At 42.6% G+C, this 16,821-nt stretch overlaps 1 protein-coding gene across 1 annotated transcript in view; it reads right to left on the bottom strand.

The window, feature by feature from the left end:
• SH3BP5 (SH3 domain binding protein 5) overlaps positions 1-16,821 on the bottom strand; it is an 86,214-nt gene that overhangs the window by 56,688 nt on the left and 12,705 nt on the right. Inside the window, exon 2 of the mRNA XM_069730055.1 lies at positions 7,903-7,965. Within this exon, the coding sequence (XP_069586156.1) occupies positions 7,903-7,965 (63 nt within the window). The remainder of the gene's footprint in view (positions 1-7,902; positions 7,966-16,821) is intronic.

Raw genomic sequence — 16,821 nt, 5'->3', positions numbered from 1 at the left:
ACATATTTGTCCCTGGTGTCTATTCACAATCTAGACATAATTAAAGGGTGGCCCAGAAATGGTTGGCAGAGTTTGTCATTTAACCAGGAGTTAAACTCTAAACTAATAATTAGCCTTGGATACCATACTTACAAGAAATAATGAGGATGGTCTAAAGATCAGGTAAATTAAAAATAGAAAAACAAAACGTACTTTGTGACTATCTGGAAGAGACATGACATGAAAGGGAGGTATCCGAAAATATCTCAGAGCAATCACTTTCTGGAAATAATTTTATTTCTGTAGCATCAATATATTCCGAGGGAACTTGTCCAGACAATAAAACATAATTCATCAGATACCAAGAGGAGCGAGGGCCCTGCTCGCATCGCTTCCTACAGCAATGGAAGCACAGTACAAGTTAAATTGGCTATATCCCCTACTAAGGAAAGATTGCAACAATGTAACACTGTTACGTTCAACAATGCAACACGGTTACTTACATTTCATGCACACGACCCTTCCTCGAGCACCGATAACGCTACTTTCACACTAGCGTTGTTTGCTGTATGTCGCAATGCGTTGTTTTGGAGAAAAAACGCATCCTGCAAATGTGCTCGCAGGATGCGTTTTTTCTCCATAGACTTGCATTAGCGACGCCCTTCGACGTATGGCCACACATCGCATCCGTCGTGCGACGGATGCGTCCTGTTTTGGCGCATTACATGTAACGTTTTGTGTGCGTCGAGTCCGCCATTTCCGACCGCGCATGCGCGGCCGGAACTCCGCCCCCTCCTCCCCGGACCTTACAATGGTTGTTCATTATTTTCGCAGTTTGCGTCGGTACGTCGGGCCGACGCATGGCGACAGCCCCATACCGACGCTGGTGTGAAAGTAGCCTAAGCCACGACCTCTTCCATTTTGTGCAAAACAGACGGAGATGTAGCATATTTTCCTTGTACTGTGCTTCCACCAGTGGAGTTTTTCCCGCTATTCTATGCATTGGGAAAAATGCAAAAAAAAAACGCGGAAAAAAACGCATCAAAAACACGCAAAAAAAAAACGCATGCGAATTTCTGGCAGAAATGTCCGGACTTTGTCAGGAAATTTCTGCTAAAAAATCCTGACGTGTGTGTGCACATACCCTTAAGACTGCCATACACATTAGATGGCAGCCATCTCAACCATACACAGGAGCACTTGTTCAGGCCCACAGCTTATTAGCTTTTTTCCCAGGAGAACAAAACTAATCGGCCATGCCTGATTGACATCTCCTCTGATGATCAGTTGTCGGCGCCCTTATACACAGCGGCTGAACCCGTCAATATCCGCAGAGTGTATGGGAGCCTGTAGAAAGTCACATTAGTCACCTTATAAAGTGGAAGGTTATCTTTCTCCATCACAGAACATATTATCTGTAAACATGCACCATCTCTGTACAAAATTGCATTCCCTGGGAGTAACGCATGGCTCACACTGAAGCCCGGCTCCATCCACACACACCTAACTAAGGGGGCTTTCACATTGCGTTCTGTGTCCCTGTCGGGGCATCTGTCAAAAATCCCAGACCAAACGGTACGGACGCATGTGCCGCTGGGGCCACAGACTAGAATGTTGACGGCACAGCGAACGTGAGCTCTGCCGTACACCATTGTTTCGAATGTACGCCTAAAGGAGGCAGACGCTCAGATGTAGTAGAAGGTGTCTAAGTGTCCGCCTCCAGTAGGTATGCACGGCATAGCTCACATTGGCTGTGCCATCACCATTACGGCCCTGTGTGCGCATGCATCCAGACCCAGTGCTGCAGGGGATATTGGACATATGCCCCGATTGGGACACAAAACACATTGTGAAAGGACCTTTACACCATTTATTCCTCCCATGTCACGCATGCCATCATCTGCCAGTCTCTCCACTTGCTGCCCATTGCAAGAAAATAAATCTTTGTATCTTGTTAGCAAATAAAGACAAAAATAATCAAAATTGAGAGTCTTCAGTATTGATACTGTTTAATGACGAATTGAAAAAGTGATAACAAGTTGCAAGTTTTGGAGACTACTCATGTGTTTTCAGACGTAGGTTAACAAAAGTCAAGTATTTATATACAACCACCAGGCATAAAGGATAATGCAGTAATAACAAATGATGTGAAGAAGAATTATCAATATGGACGAAGAAAGTAAGGTTTTAGCAGCAGCAATTGGTGCATTTCATAGAGAAGGAGTGTTCACATTTTATTATGGAGGGGTGATGTGAAGGAGAAAGCGGGCAAAGGCTTAGAATAAGGCTGGAGTCACACTACATCCAACGCGGTAATGTCTGTATACTCTTTTCCTCTCCCCCTGCCCAAGAGCTGTGGTATGATCAGACCATGTTCCTGCATGGTAAGACACGGCCATTACACAGTACACAGCAGGGGCACATTTATAACATTAGCTCAGCACAGGAACATTTTTTTTTTTAAACGCATCTATGAACTGCACTTATTACTACTAAGTGTTATGTCCTGATGTCTATAAAAATGTGACTCTTCAGATAGTAGAATTCAAAATATGTCTGATAAAGACACGAGTCGTCTTGGAAGCTTGCCAGTTGTTACCATGTATTTATAGTAGTCACTAAAGGGAATCTGTCAGAACATTTTGACTATCCCATTTGAGTGCAGAATGATGTGGAGGTAGAAACCCAGATTCTAAAGATGTGTCACTTACTGGGCTGCTTGCTGTCATTTTGATAAAATTACTTTATCTACTGCAGTTATAGCAGTTCTCTGAATGCTGAGCTCTGTATAACCCTATACCCACCACTGACTGGCAGTTTTCTACCCATGCACAGTGTACACAGAAAACTGCCAATCAATCAGTGGTGCGAGCTGGAGATATACAGAGCTTATGAATATGGAGGACTGAATGACAGCAGGTCTACTAGTCCTCTAGTGATAATCTCCTTTGGAAAAATCTGTGATTTTACCAAAACTACAGCAAGCAGACTAGTAAGTGGTATATCACTGGAATCAAAGTCTCTGCTTCTGTATTGTACTGCATTCAGATTAGAAAGCAAAAACCTAATGCCAAATTCCCCTAAAAAGTTAAAACCACCACGGAAGACTCAATTTTGATCATTTTTCTGCCCATTACAAAGAATCCAACTCAAAAACCCTACTGTGCTCCATCCTACATAGCTTCTATACCAAAACACACGAGTATTAAAAAGACTGAGAAGCGTGATTTGTGCCACAATTGTTCCCCCATTACACGGACATTCGCCTAACATTCCCCGTGGCTCTCCCTGGGGACACAATGTCTTCCGCGGCACAGCGATTATTTTATTTCACATCGGATTTTGTCCTCCGTGACTGTTTGTACTTTGTACTTGTTTGACCTTTCAAGAAAATCAACAACAGCTTAGAAAAACTTCTCAAGGAACATACATTGACCCTGAAGAACTAGCAGAATATTAATAGAAAAGTCAATTCTGTGAAGTTAGCATGTGTGACAGAGCAGGAAAATCATCACAAATAAGACTACGGAAATTTACAGGAACTGTTCAACGTCAGGCAAACTTTAAAAAGTTGTACCCGATACCGTTACCATTGTGAATAGAGATCAACGCACCTGCTGCTTTTCTTAAGGTGAAGCAGCTTCAGGAAAAAGCTAGCCGTCTTTTCAGGCACTTTTTTATGCCAACACCTTTTACTACATACTTTCTATGTTTATAATTGAATTATTTTTGGAATTTTAACCTCTTCACGACATGCGCCGTACATGTACGGCGCAAGTCATGTCTCTTCCTCTGATGTGGGCTCTGGCGGTGAGCCCACGTCTTTTCCCGGCACATGTCAGCTGTTTTGAACAGCTGACATGTGCCCCCAACAGCCGCATGAGGAATTGCAATCCACCCGTGGCTGTTAACCCGTTAAATGCCGCTGTCAATCTCTGACAGAGGCATTTAATGTGATCGCGACGGAAGCGCGTCACTAATCCCGACCATCGGCGCCCGTGTCACATGACCGCGGGTCGCCGATGGGTTGGCATGGCAACTCGGGGTCTGCAGCAGACCCCTGTAGTTGTCATTGCCGGATTGCCATGAGCGCTGCCCAACGATCAGGGCTCATAGCAAGTGAGCAATTTTGCTAGTGACAGGCGATCTGATCATCGCCTGTGTGTAGCAGAGGCGATCAGAAGGTCACAGCTTCTAGTCTCCCATGGAGACTATTGAAGCAAGTGAAAAGTAAAAAAAAAAAATTACTCATATTTGGCATTGACGCGTTCAGAATCGCCTGATCTATCAAGATATAAAAAATAAATACGATCGGTAAACAGCGTTGCTAAAAAAAAAAAAAAAAAACAGAATTACATTTTTTTGGGTCGCTGTAAAATTGCATTAAAATGCAATAATGACTGATCAAAAGATCGTATCTGCACCAAAATGGTATCATTAAAAACGTGAGCTCGCCGCACAAAAAATAAGCGCCTACCCAGACCCTGAAAAATGGAGGCACTACAGGTCTCGGAAAGTGACGCAATTTTTTTCTTTATTTAAAAAAATATATATTTTTTGTTGTTGTTGTTTTTCACCACTTAAATAAAAAAGAATATAGACATCTGGTGTCTATGAACTCGTAACGACATGGAGAATCAAAATGGCAGGTCAGGTTTAGCATTTGGTGAACATAGTTCAAAAAAACAAGCCCTCATGGCCATATTGACAGAAAAATAAAAATGTGATTTATTTTAATGTATTGTAGGTACTGGCAAGACAGTGAGGACCCTTGACGTGGGTTGCAAGATTTTGTATTTTGGCCAAAATATGAACCAATACCTCCTAATATTAATTATATATACAGTATATACTCGAGTATAAGCCAAGATTGTCAGCCCTTTTTTTTTTTTTTTTTATGGTGAAAGTGCCCCTCTCGGCTTATACTCGAGTCATTGTCCCAGAGGGTCGGCGGGGAAGGGGGAGCGGCAGCTGTCACATCATACTCACCCCTGTGTTCAGAGGTCACGTGGTACCGCTCATTAAAGTAATGAATATGTACACGACTCCACTCCCATAGGGGAGGAGCGCATATTCATTACTCTAATGAGCGGTACCATGTGACCGCTGAACACAGGAACAAGCTGCTGGCGAGCAGCGGGAAAAGCAGGGACATACAGAGACCGCATCAGGAGGGGGTGAGTATGACGGGGGAGGGTGAGCCATGCGATATTCACCTGTCCCCGTTCCACCGCCGGGCTCGGTCTTCCGCGTCCTCTGGCAGTGACGTTCATGTCCGAGGGCGCGATGACTTGTTTAGTGCGCGCCCTCTGCTTGAAAAGTCACTGCAGAGAACTGGAAGACACAGCGGCGCGTGGCGGTGAAACGGGGAACAGGTGAATATCTCAAGTGCTGGAGCCTAAGCCAGCAGAGACACTGGCACCTGGCGCCCATAGCGCGCCGGTTTCCCGTCTGCTCAAGACACCCAGCGATGAGAGATGAGTATGTTATTTATTTATTTTAAATCACAGCAGCAGTATATGGGGCATATTATTCTATGGAGCAACCTATGGAGCCATCAACCTTTATGGAGCAGCATATGGGGCATATTATGCTATGGAGCATCTTATGAGGTCATTAACCTTTATGGAGCAGCATATGGGGCATATTTTGTATGGGGCATCTTATGGGGCCATCATGAACTGTATGGAGCATTATATGGGGCATATTTTGTATGGAGCATCTTATGGGGCCATCATGAACTGTATGGAGCATTACATGGGGCTCCTGATTCAATATGGATATTCAAAAACACTTAAACTACTGATGTCTCAATGAATTTTACTTTTATTGGTATCTTTTTATTTTTGTAATTTACCAGTAGCTGCTGCATTTTTCACCCTAGGCTTATACTCGAGTCATTAAGTTTTCCCGGTTATTTGAGGCAAAAAAGGGGTCTCGGCTTATATTCTAGTATATACGGTATATATTTTTGCACATTTTATCTTTGCAGGGTGTGGCCAGGCCTATCAATGGTGACCTTGGCAGTTAGGGGGTTGTACCTCTGATGTACTGGTAGAGTGCCGGAAAGCCTACCTAATCGAATAGTAGCGGTGTGTAATAGGCGGTTAGCTGGGCACTGTGCTATACCTGTGTGTGACTTAGACATATTGCAAGCTTCATCTATGTGCAACTCTAATACCAGGCAATCACCCCGTCCATGGATTGGTAGGCTGAGCGTGATTGTTTCATCAGTATTTTTGCACCGGTGTTATCTTCTTTAGTTTGGGGGTCGGCTACATCCTGTTTAAGCTTTTCCTTTATGACCTTGGCTGGTAAATACCATTGCCTTTTTGCTATGTTCTTGTCCTCTTGTTTTTCCAGCATTGCGTTTGTTTTTTGTAACGTTCATTGTAAGGTAAAATGACCTGTTTACAGATTCTCCCGGTCAGTCCAGTTGCACTAAATACAAATTTATTTATATTTGCTTATATATTTTGCTGCATTTAAAAAAAAAAATCAGAACTTTGTAAAAACTATTTGGTTTGTGTCACCATTTTCTGAGACCCATTACTTTTTTTTTATTGGTCAATTTTGAAAGATCAGACTTTTACAGGCCTGACACTGCCAAAATGCTTATTTTATTATTATTTTGGATCATGAAAAAAGGGGTGATTTAACTTTTTGGGCTTCTATCTATTTTATTAACTTTACCTATTAGTTTTTTTTTCCACCAGGGGGAGTACTAAAGAGTACCAAGATGACAGGGACACAGCATTCAGAAGGCCCCAAGCTGTCATAGTAAACTATCAATGCCATGCCACAGCCAAACGGGGTAGAAGGGAGTTTGGACAATAGCAAAGAAAACACATTCCAGCCAAGATCAAACCACGTAATTGCCACTGCCAGGGGCTCTCCATGGCATCTAGAGAGGTTTAAGCTCCAGCAGCAGAATATGTGATCACAGTACAATTGCACAAAGTGTTGACCTAGAAAAAAAAACAACATTCACATTCATCGATTGCAAACACCAGTAGGCTATGTGCACACGTTGCGGATTTGATGCTGCGGATCTGCAGCCGTTTTCCATGCGTTGTACAGTACTATGTAAACCTATGGAAAACAAAATCCGCAGTGGGAAAACAAAATCCGCAGTGAACATGCTGCGGAACAAAACCGTGCGGAAACGCAGCGGTGTTTTTTCCGCAGCATGTCAATTCTTTGGAATCCGCAGGTGGAATCCGCAAAAAAAAAAAAACGCAGGAAATCCGCAGTGCGGTTTACCTGCGGATTTAGCAAAAACAGGGCACCAATCCGAAATGTGTGCACATAGCCGTAGAGATCTTAAAAATAATGATTGTCAATGAGCAGCATGGAAGACATTATACTAATTACAAGTAGAGATGAGTGAATATGTTCAGAAACGATCGTCAAAATTCAGCACAAATATGGCACATTCGGATTCGGCAGCCATTTTTCTGAACAAGTTCGCTCATCTCTATTTATGACTCATACGGGGAAAATGGACCTCCTGTTTCTACATAAACCTTAGAAGGATTCAGTCAGTCAGTTTTTAATCACGTGATATCATAGACCTAATGGAAGAGAGAAGAATTAGCTGGTAGAAAGGACTAATGAGCAATTGTAATTACACAGTGCTGTGTAATATGATGATTGCAATATATTAAGAGGATACCGATTATGATGGGAGTGCTTCTTTGAGCATTTCCTAAAAAGTAAAATATTATGTAACAATGGAAATACGGCTGACTCCTTCACCACAGTACAGGAAATACCAAACTAAGAAGCACATTGTTGAGGGTCAATAAGATTGTGATGGATTTCCTCTGTTCTAGCTTTATTTCAACCAGCTGTAAAACAGATACTTATGATTGTACCGGATATGGATATCTTTGGAGACACAAGGAATAAGTCTTGGCATACCTCAAGTTCAATTTCCCTTCGGTTGATGTCATCAGTTGACTGATTTAGTTTCTCCAATTCTCCCTGGGTAGAAAATAAAAACAAAAAAAACAAAAACAATTAACCGAAAAATATTAAGCCATTTTACAGTCGAAAAAGAAAGATTGAAATTTGTTCTTGTCTGCAAGAAACAGACTGGACAAACATTTTAGTAAATGTGTAACGCGTTTGGGATAAACCTGGTATATTACCAGACTTCTTGCATTACTGTGATTTTTCTATAGATTTCCTTATTCCTATTAAAATTGCAAGTTATGTATGCTCATATTTATTTTAATTTATTTTTAACTTGTAACCTCTGAAGTGCAATCTTGCGATAAATGTAGGAGTGGCTTCAAGGCCAATAACGGATCTGCCGGTATAAGAGCAGGAGATCAGGACAAGTACGGTATGTTACATCAAACATAGGTGCTCATTCTGTTCCAAACAAATTGTTGTGTGCAAACATTAGTAATAACTCTAATTACTGGATATTTTATGACTTGTATCCTGTATATTCAACCAGTTTTCCCTTTTGTAGGCTCTACCTCTAATTTTCCTTTTTCCCTGAGCTAGTTGGTGGAGACTAGCTCCTATGATATTTCTGATACAAAGCACCAAGAGACACGAGGGGCGTTACACCGATTAGCAGGACTTCTGTACATGTTAGACCTAGTCCTGCATTGATAATCTCCTCCTAAGAGAACATTGATTGTATTGAAACACAGCCTAATAAGTGGTTGCCTTGCCCTACATTATGCTGCTCTCAGATTAAATATCGAAAACCTGCTGACAAAATTCCCTTCAACAGTACGTGCACACGATCAGGAATTGCTGCAATTTTGACGCTGCGGCCAGATTTTACAGCACAGTGGATGGGATTTCTAGAAATCCCATGTCCACTATACGTGCAAGTGTTTGAGGGTGATCTGCATTAGCACAAACATGCAGCACGTCTTTCAGGACCGCTGCATGTCAATTTCCACTATAGAATGTATTGAAATGTAACTTTCCGTAAAGTCTTCTAATAGCTAAATAAAAAAAACTAAAAACATAAGAAAGAAAAAAAAAAGTTACAATCCCTTTAAAATTCAAACATTTTCCAGGCACTTCCTAAAAACTGAGTTTAAAGTGCTGTGAAAGGTCCTGGAATGTTAACTAGACACAGACATTGTGGATCCGATTACAGAAATCTCTGACTATGTCCCGGGGCGGCCTTTGCTGCCATAATATTCAATCCTAAAACAACAATCCAAGATGGTTATCCTGTACAAGACCCTTCCTGGATGCAGGGCTATGTTTGCGGATAGAAAGGTCTTACATTGTCCAACATGTTGAGAGTTATAGTTTCTTAAGAGCTAGAAAGCGGAATCAGAAATATAGGAATGGTCTTGGCCATAAAATACTATTGCCATAAAACAATACAATAGGTACGAGTTAAAAGCTCTGCTCCAACTTACGGCAGGAACATCCCTGTGGACCTCTCTGCACAAGGCTCATTTAAATGCATGGGAGGAATGCTGAACTTTTCAACCTGAGCTACACATTACAGGCACTGAGCGCAGGGTTAATAAAAGTTTCATGTGTTTGCAAGAAATTATCCACTTTATACTGATCTAATGAAAAGGAGACGACCTGGGTGTAATGGAAGAGCTTTTTCATGAATACTTTATATATCATATTTTTACTTGGTTCAAAATAAAAGTCTGGTAAAAACAATTCTCCTTCCCCAGTCTACACACCAGGATCTAAGGGAAAAGGTTTCTCCTTGTAGAGAGGGACAAGGAAATGCAGGATCCGACGTACGAAAAAACGTTCCCTTGAACTTTTTTTGATACGACGGTCCGCCAAAACACAACGCATCCAGTGCATGACAGACGCGACGTATGGCCATGTCGTGATCCAACGGCAATACAAGTCTATGGGCAAAAAATGAATCCTGCGGGCAACGTTGCAGGATGCGTTTTTTGCACAGAACGATGCATTGCTACGGAGGCCAAACGATGCAAGTGTGAAAGAGGCCTAAGGAACTATTAAACAGAGTTGTGATATGTGGGCACGGTCATTGTCATAATGTTCCTGTTGAATGTACCTTGCCATGACAGAGCAGCAGAAGGCATGTCCTGGGGTCTACCATATATGCCAAATCTTCTTACATGTTGCTAGAACATGAGAGCAATAGTGTTTGTTATGGCCTGTCAGGCAATCTGTGCATGAAATATGACTGTGTGTGATGAATATGTAAGCTGCACTTGTGGGGGGGAATCCTTAAATTTAAGCAAAAGCTCGATTTTCATCTGTTGCACTGAGCATCACAAGAAGGCATATTCTGCACTTATTGCTTTGTTATCCTCATCTATTATGGGTGATAACATGGCTCAAGTGTCAGCAAGCAGGTCTACTTTAGAAGCAAAATTCAAGAGATTGTCCACTACTTTAGGATAGGTCATCAATGTGTACCCTAACTGGTCGGGGGTCAGACAGCCTGCACCCCCGCCGATCAGCTGTTCTCAGTGCCACCGTCAGGCTCAAATGCTCAATTGTGGAGCCCCTAGTCTCTCTATAGTCTCTAAATAGACTAAATCCGGGAAAAGTAAATGCCCTATTTGTGCTGCTAAATTCCCGGAAAATTGGCGAAAGCCACTATGCAAGTCATGTACATCTAAAATTGTGGGTGATGAACAGACTGCGTTATTAACCAGTATGAGAACAATGATCCGTCAGGCGGTTCAGGCATCCATCTCGAGCCTGAATCTTCCCCAGACAAGTCAGACAGAACCGCAAACATCAAGACCAAGAGAGTCTAGTCCTTCTTCCGAAAAAGAGGATTCGGAAGAATCAGACCAGGAATGGAGAGACGAATCGTTGGGTAGAGTGAAAAGATATCTCTTCTCGGCGGCAGATACAGATGAGCTTCTTCATGCAGTTCGTAACACCATGCAGTTACAGGACCTGCCAGAGGAAACCTCGATTCAGGATGAAATGTTTGGTGGTTTACATGCTCAAGTCACAAAAGTATTTCCAGTCAATCATATTCGTTCCATGATTTTGGAAGAATGGCAGGAAGCGGAGAAGAGACTAGTCGTGCCTAGAGACTTCAGACTCCGTTTACCTTATAATCCGGAGGATATTAAAGTGTGGGATGAAGTTACCAAGATTGATGTTCCATTGGCAAAGAAGACATCAATCCCATTAGAAGATTCCTCCGCTTTAAAGGATCCAATGGATCGCAAAGCAGATGGACTGCTCAGGAGAACTTCGGAATCCTCGGCAGCAATAATACGGGCCAATATACCTGCAACATCGGTAGCCCGGTTCATGCACCTATGGATAGACGATTTGGAAGAGCATCTCAAAGCTAAAACACCCTGAGATGTAATTTTCAAATCCCTTCCATTGCTAAAACTCGCAACAGGCTTTATGGCGGACGCTTCAGCAGAGTCTGTACGCTTCGCGGCCAGAAGCGAGTCTTTGTCCAACGCGGCCAGAAGAGCTATCTGGCTAAAGACTTGGTCAGGGGATATCCGATCAAAAATTAAACTATGTGGAATCCCATTTTCAGGGAATAAAGTGTCTGAGCCTATTCTAGATGACATTTTAGAAAAAGCCTCAGACAAAAAGAAAGGGTTTCCTGAGGAAAATACAAAAAAGTACCAGCCCTTTTGTAGACCCCGACCAACTCAGAAGACAGACTACAGGGGGAAAGGGAAGACTGGGAGGTGGTCTTATCCCAAGGGTGGAAAAGGTAGAGACTCCATCTTCCCGGGTACAGGTGCAGGAAAGCCAAATAAATGACATCAAGGTGGGAGGTCTGTTACAGAAATTTCTAGGGAGTTGGCAGGAGATATCCAAAAATCCATGGATTCTGCAGGTGATTGCTCAAGGGTACAAACTTGAGTTCTCACGCCTTCCCCCAGAAAGATTCATAGTAACCAGACCCTGTCCTATCTTAAAACTCCCCTGTGTGGACAAACATTCAAGAGTTGTTAAAGTAAGAGGCAATCATCCCGGTACCCGCCTCAGAGAGAGGCAAGGGCCACTACTGACACCTGTTTTCAATAAAGAAACCATCGGGGGACTCCCGAAAGATTATAAATTTTAAATCTCTAAACAGGTGGATCAGATACAAAAGATTCAGGATGGAATCTATAAAGGTCCACAACACCTCTCATAGACAAGGACATAATGATTTGCACCTTGGATTTAAGGAATGCATACTACCATGTTCCAATACACGCTGCTTACCAAAAATTTCTGAGATTCGCCCTGATGAACGACGGGGTAATGTATCACTTCCAATTCACGTGTCTCCCCTTCGGCCTTGCCTCGGCACCTAGAATATTTACCAAACTAATGTCAGAAGTAGTAGCCTACCTAAGGAACCAGAATATTCCCATAGTGCCATATCTGGACGATTTTCTGAATGGCGAAATCAGAAAAACTTCTCAAAATAGACTGCAGCTTCACACTTTCCATTCTGCAAGATCTGGGGTGGATTATGAATTGGGAAAAATCATGCCTAGTCCCAAATTCAAGAATGAAATTTTTGGGGGTCATACTAGATTCCAACACCAGAACATCTTTCCTACTGGACGACAAACAAAAGGCGTTGATCAAGGGCATACACCAGTTCAGGAAAAATACTCCCTCCATAAGAGAAGCAATGAGGGTTCTAGGCTTAAAGACAGCATGTATACCCTGTGCGAAATGGAGCCAGTTCCACTCGCGGGGATTACAGAAAGAGATCTTGGAACAGAAGGCACGATTCTCTGGAGAAGAAGATAATTATCTCTCCATCAGGGAAGAGATCCCTAGCCTGGTTGACCACACCGAAAAACTTGAAGGTGGGGGTTCCATGGGTCCTCTACCCTGTGTCACCGTCACCACAAACGCCAGTCAGTTCGGATGGGGCGGGCATATAGGAAGGACATACTACCAGGGGGAGTGGAGTCCACAAGTCTCCACAAAATCATCAAATTTCAGGGAGCTGTATGCGAGTGGGAAGGTACTATCCAAGACCCATTCACAAGTCAGAGACAGAAACGTAAGGATACTGTCCAACAATATGACAGCAGTGGCATTCCTAAGACACCAAGGGGGCCCAAGACATCCACCTCTGCAGCACCTGGCACACCAGATTTTCAGATGGGCAGAGAAATCTGTCAAGTCCATCTCGGCAGTTCATCTCGAAGGTATCATGAATCAGGTGGCAGATTTTTTAAGCAGAATGCCTGTAGATCCCGGAGAATGGGAATTAAATCCAGAAATATTCAGCAGTCTGTGCCAGCAGTGCAGAACACCTCAGGTGGATCTTTTTGCCACCAGGTCAAATGCAAAGACAAGAGCATTTTTTTCTCTCAATCCCCTAGATGGAGCCATAGGAGTCGACGCTTTGTCTCATCATTGGGGAGAAGGTCTCCTGTCACGTTTCCTCCTCTTCCACTGATCCCAAGAACACTCAGGAAGATTCGAGGCGAAGGCGCAACAGTAATCCTGGTGGTCCCCTTTTGGCCGAAAAGGAGCTGGTTCTCTCTACTATCCAGAATGTCAACAGAGAGACCGATTCTACTACCGAAGAGGCAGGACCTTCTATTCCAAGGACCAAAGTTTCACAGCAACCCAGACTCACTACAACTATCTGCTTGGATCCTGAACGACGGACCCTAAGAGCCAGAGGCCTGTCAGAGGATGTAATTACCACACTCCAGGCAAGCAGGAAACCTGTGACCTCAGCAATCTATAACAAAATCTGGAAGCGGTATTGTTCTTTCTTAGGTGAAGTCCCGGTGGATACTTCAAAACACGATATTCCCAGAATCCTCGATTTTCTGCAACAGGGGTTTGAAAGAGGCCTCAGGCCTAGTACTTTAAAAGTACAGGTTGTAGCGCTTAGTGTCTTTTTTGATTCATCACTAGCCTCCCATCCTTGGATAGCAAGATTCTCTAGGGCCACACAGAGAATGAGACCTCCTTGGGACCTAAATTTGGTCCTTAATGCCCTGTGTAGAACCCCGTATTTATTGTCAGAGGATATGGACATAGCCAATCTCTCCTTTAAGGGTATGTGCACACGTCAGGATTTTTTCCTGACATAATCCTGAGAATTCTGCCCGAAATCCGTGTGCTTTTTTCGCGCAGATTTCTCGCGGAATTTGCGCGTTTTTTGCGCAGATTTTTTGCGTTTTTTTTTTTTTATTTTCCGGAATGTCCTTTTTGATAGGAAATCCGCAAAAAATCCGCAAAAAGATAGAGCATGTCCGGATTTTTTGCGGTATGCGTTTTTTTTGCGGAAAAAAACGATAACATCTGCACAAAAAATGCGGAATGCATTCTAAATGATAGGATGCATAATGTTAGCATTTTTTTAGCGGATTTATAGCGTTTTTATGGCGAAATTCCGCAAAAAAAACGCTAAAAATCCTTACGTGTGCACATACCCTAAAACAGTCTTCCTAATTGCCATTACTTCGTCTAAAAGATTGGGGGAGATGCAGGCCCTATCCATTCATGATCCATACCTTCAGATCTTTGACGATAGAATAGTCTTAAGACTTAAACCAGTTACATGCAGTAGTCACACCCTAGATCACCATCCTTTGGTATTCCTCCAATGGTGCTGTCAGGTGGTGAACTGGAAAACGGTAATTAGACCTACCGATAATTGTATTTCCAGGAATCCATCCTGACAGCACTACTAGTTCCCTCCCACTGCAAACTCTGAAATGTACTAATATGATGTAACATTGGTGTAACATTGTTAATAAACTCTCTTTTTGCATCCATCCAGATGTGGTACTTAGAAAATCACTGGTGGGTGGAGTGGGGAGGGTCCTTTTAACCGCTTGTTGTTTCTGTCCATTTTACCCCCATTCATTATTTCACTAAAACTATTTGGAGGGGAAAAAATAAAAATAAAAAACTTTACAGAATGCTCACACAATATATTTTTCAGGTGGCCAAAAATGTTAGTCTTTCACATGGAACACGCGTCAGGAAGCTTTTTGCTCTACTTTTGTAAGCCTGAAGTGTCTTTTTTTATTTAACAATTTTTGGTGGTTTCCTGAGCCCTTTTTTGACGCTTTTGACCACTGATTTTTCTGAGCATTTTCCCAGCGTTTTTCGGGACTCTTTTGCAATTGGGCTTTTCAGACTTTTTTCAAATTCATTCATTTTTTTTTTCAAGCAATAATGCAGACAATAACATGGCATATGCGCACCACTCTTCAAGAGAACACTAGAGGTGGAACTGCAGGGGATCGTGATAGGCAAGTATGAAAATTTTATTAAAAACAAAAAAGTTAATTAAATGGGCTGGGGGTATAAGTGATAATGAATTGAGGGTGTGGGACAAGGGGCAGTGAATGATATATTGAGACAGGGAAGCACAAATTATGAATTGGGGGTGGGGGACAGCAAATGATAATGAGTTGAGTGTGGAAGTGGGAGAGGACATTACCTTGAATTGGGGTGGAGGGGGACAAGAAAATATAATCAATTGGGGGGAGCAGGAGGTACAGAGTGGGGGGCATTAAAGATGCAGCAGTGTGATGGTAACAAATTGGGGGAAGTGTACTGGTTCTAATTAATTTATTGGGTGGGGAAAAGTGGCAATTTATTGTTGATGGGGGCAGAGTGGTGGATTACAATTTATATTTGCAATTGTGGGATGCATAACTAGTGATGAGCGAGTGTACTCGTTGCTCGGGTTTTCCCCCAGCACGCTCGGGTGGTGTCCGAGTATTTGTTAGTGCTCGGAGACTTCGTTTTCCTCGCTGCAGCTGAATGATTTACAGCTGCTAGGCAGGCTGAATACATGTGAGGAATGCCTGTTTGTTAGGGAATCCCCACATGTATTCAGGCTGTCCAGCAGCCGTAAATCATGCAGCTGAGGCGATGAAAACTAAATCTCGGAGCACTAACAAATACTCAGATCACCCGAGCAACAATGCTAATTCGCTCATCACTAGTAATAACCAATTATATATTAACGGTGCACATCTGTATTCAATATTGCATATTTTTAAAAGTGTTTAATAGGTTAGAGTAGAGTAGGGCCCCGCAAAAAGTCTACCTTGTCATGGTGACGGCTTAAAAAAAAAAAAAAAAAATCTTTTGGCCAAAACAAAAGCTTCTGGCTATGTATGTGATATAGTGTTCAATGGGAACTGTAAATGTGTGATTGGTGAGGACGTGGTGCAGAAGTGGAGGTTTTCCAGAGTGGGTGGTGGGACTGTGGAAGGTTCGAGGGGTGGAGCCTAGGCAGAGGCTCATGGGGGCCCAAAAATGTTGCCAGTATGGGGCCCTGAAATTCGTTATGGCAGCCCTGTACATACCCTAATAATCTTGACTAGCAAACCGAAGTTTCAGAAATGTTTTTCTTTCATGTTAATATGCTCTTGTTGCTCTAAGAAAAGAGGAAATGAATTAGCTGGTGGGGGATTACAATATACAATGAATATCCCACACATTTGCTTATTTAGCACTGAGGAAATTGAAGATTTCCTCTGTGAGAAAACTGTAGGGTCGTCCTGCCTAAATATCCTTTATATCCTCTTCACAAATGTTTCAGTGAGTATTAAAGCGAGTATTCAGTGAAACTGCTCCAACTGCACAATGGTTCACACACGTTCGATAACTCTAGAGTGAACCAGAACAAAAACGCACAAATTAATTGTTACGTATATTCACTTTACATACAAACATCAAAACTCAAAACACATACATATACATATATTGAAAGTCAGCAAAAATTTGGTTGCATACAACCTCAACCGTCAATCTACTAAAATGCTTGTGCACGCTCTCATCATCTCCCGCTTTGACTACTGCAACATCCTTTTCTGCGGCCTCCCTGCTAACACACTTGCATCTCTCCAGTCCATTCTTAACTCTGCTGCCCAA

The sequence above is a fragment of the Ranitomeya imitator genome, chromosome 6 (genome assembly GCF_032444005.1).
Source record: "Ranitomeya imitator isolate aRanImi1 chromosome 6, aRanImi1.pri, whole genome shotgun sequence".
In the NCBI taxonomy this organism is placed as follows: domain Eukaryota; kingdom Metazoa; phylum Chordata; class Amphibia; order Anura; family Dendrobatidae; genus Ranitomeya; species Ranitomeya imitator.
Note: the sequence above shows the minus strand (reverse complement) of the source record. Positions and strands in the feature narration are given on the sequence as shown.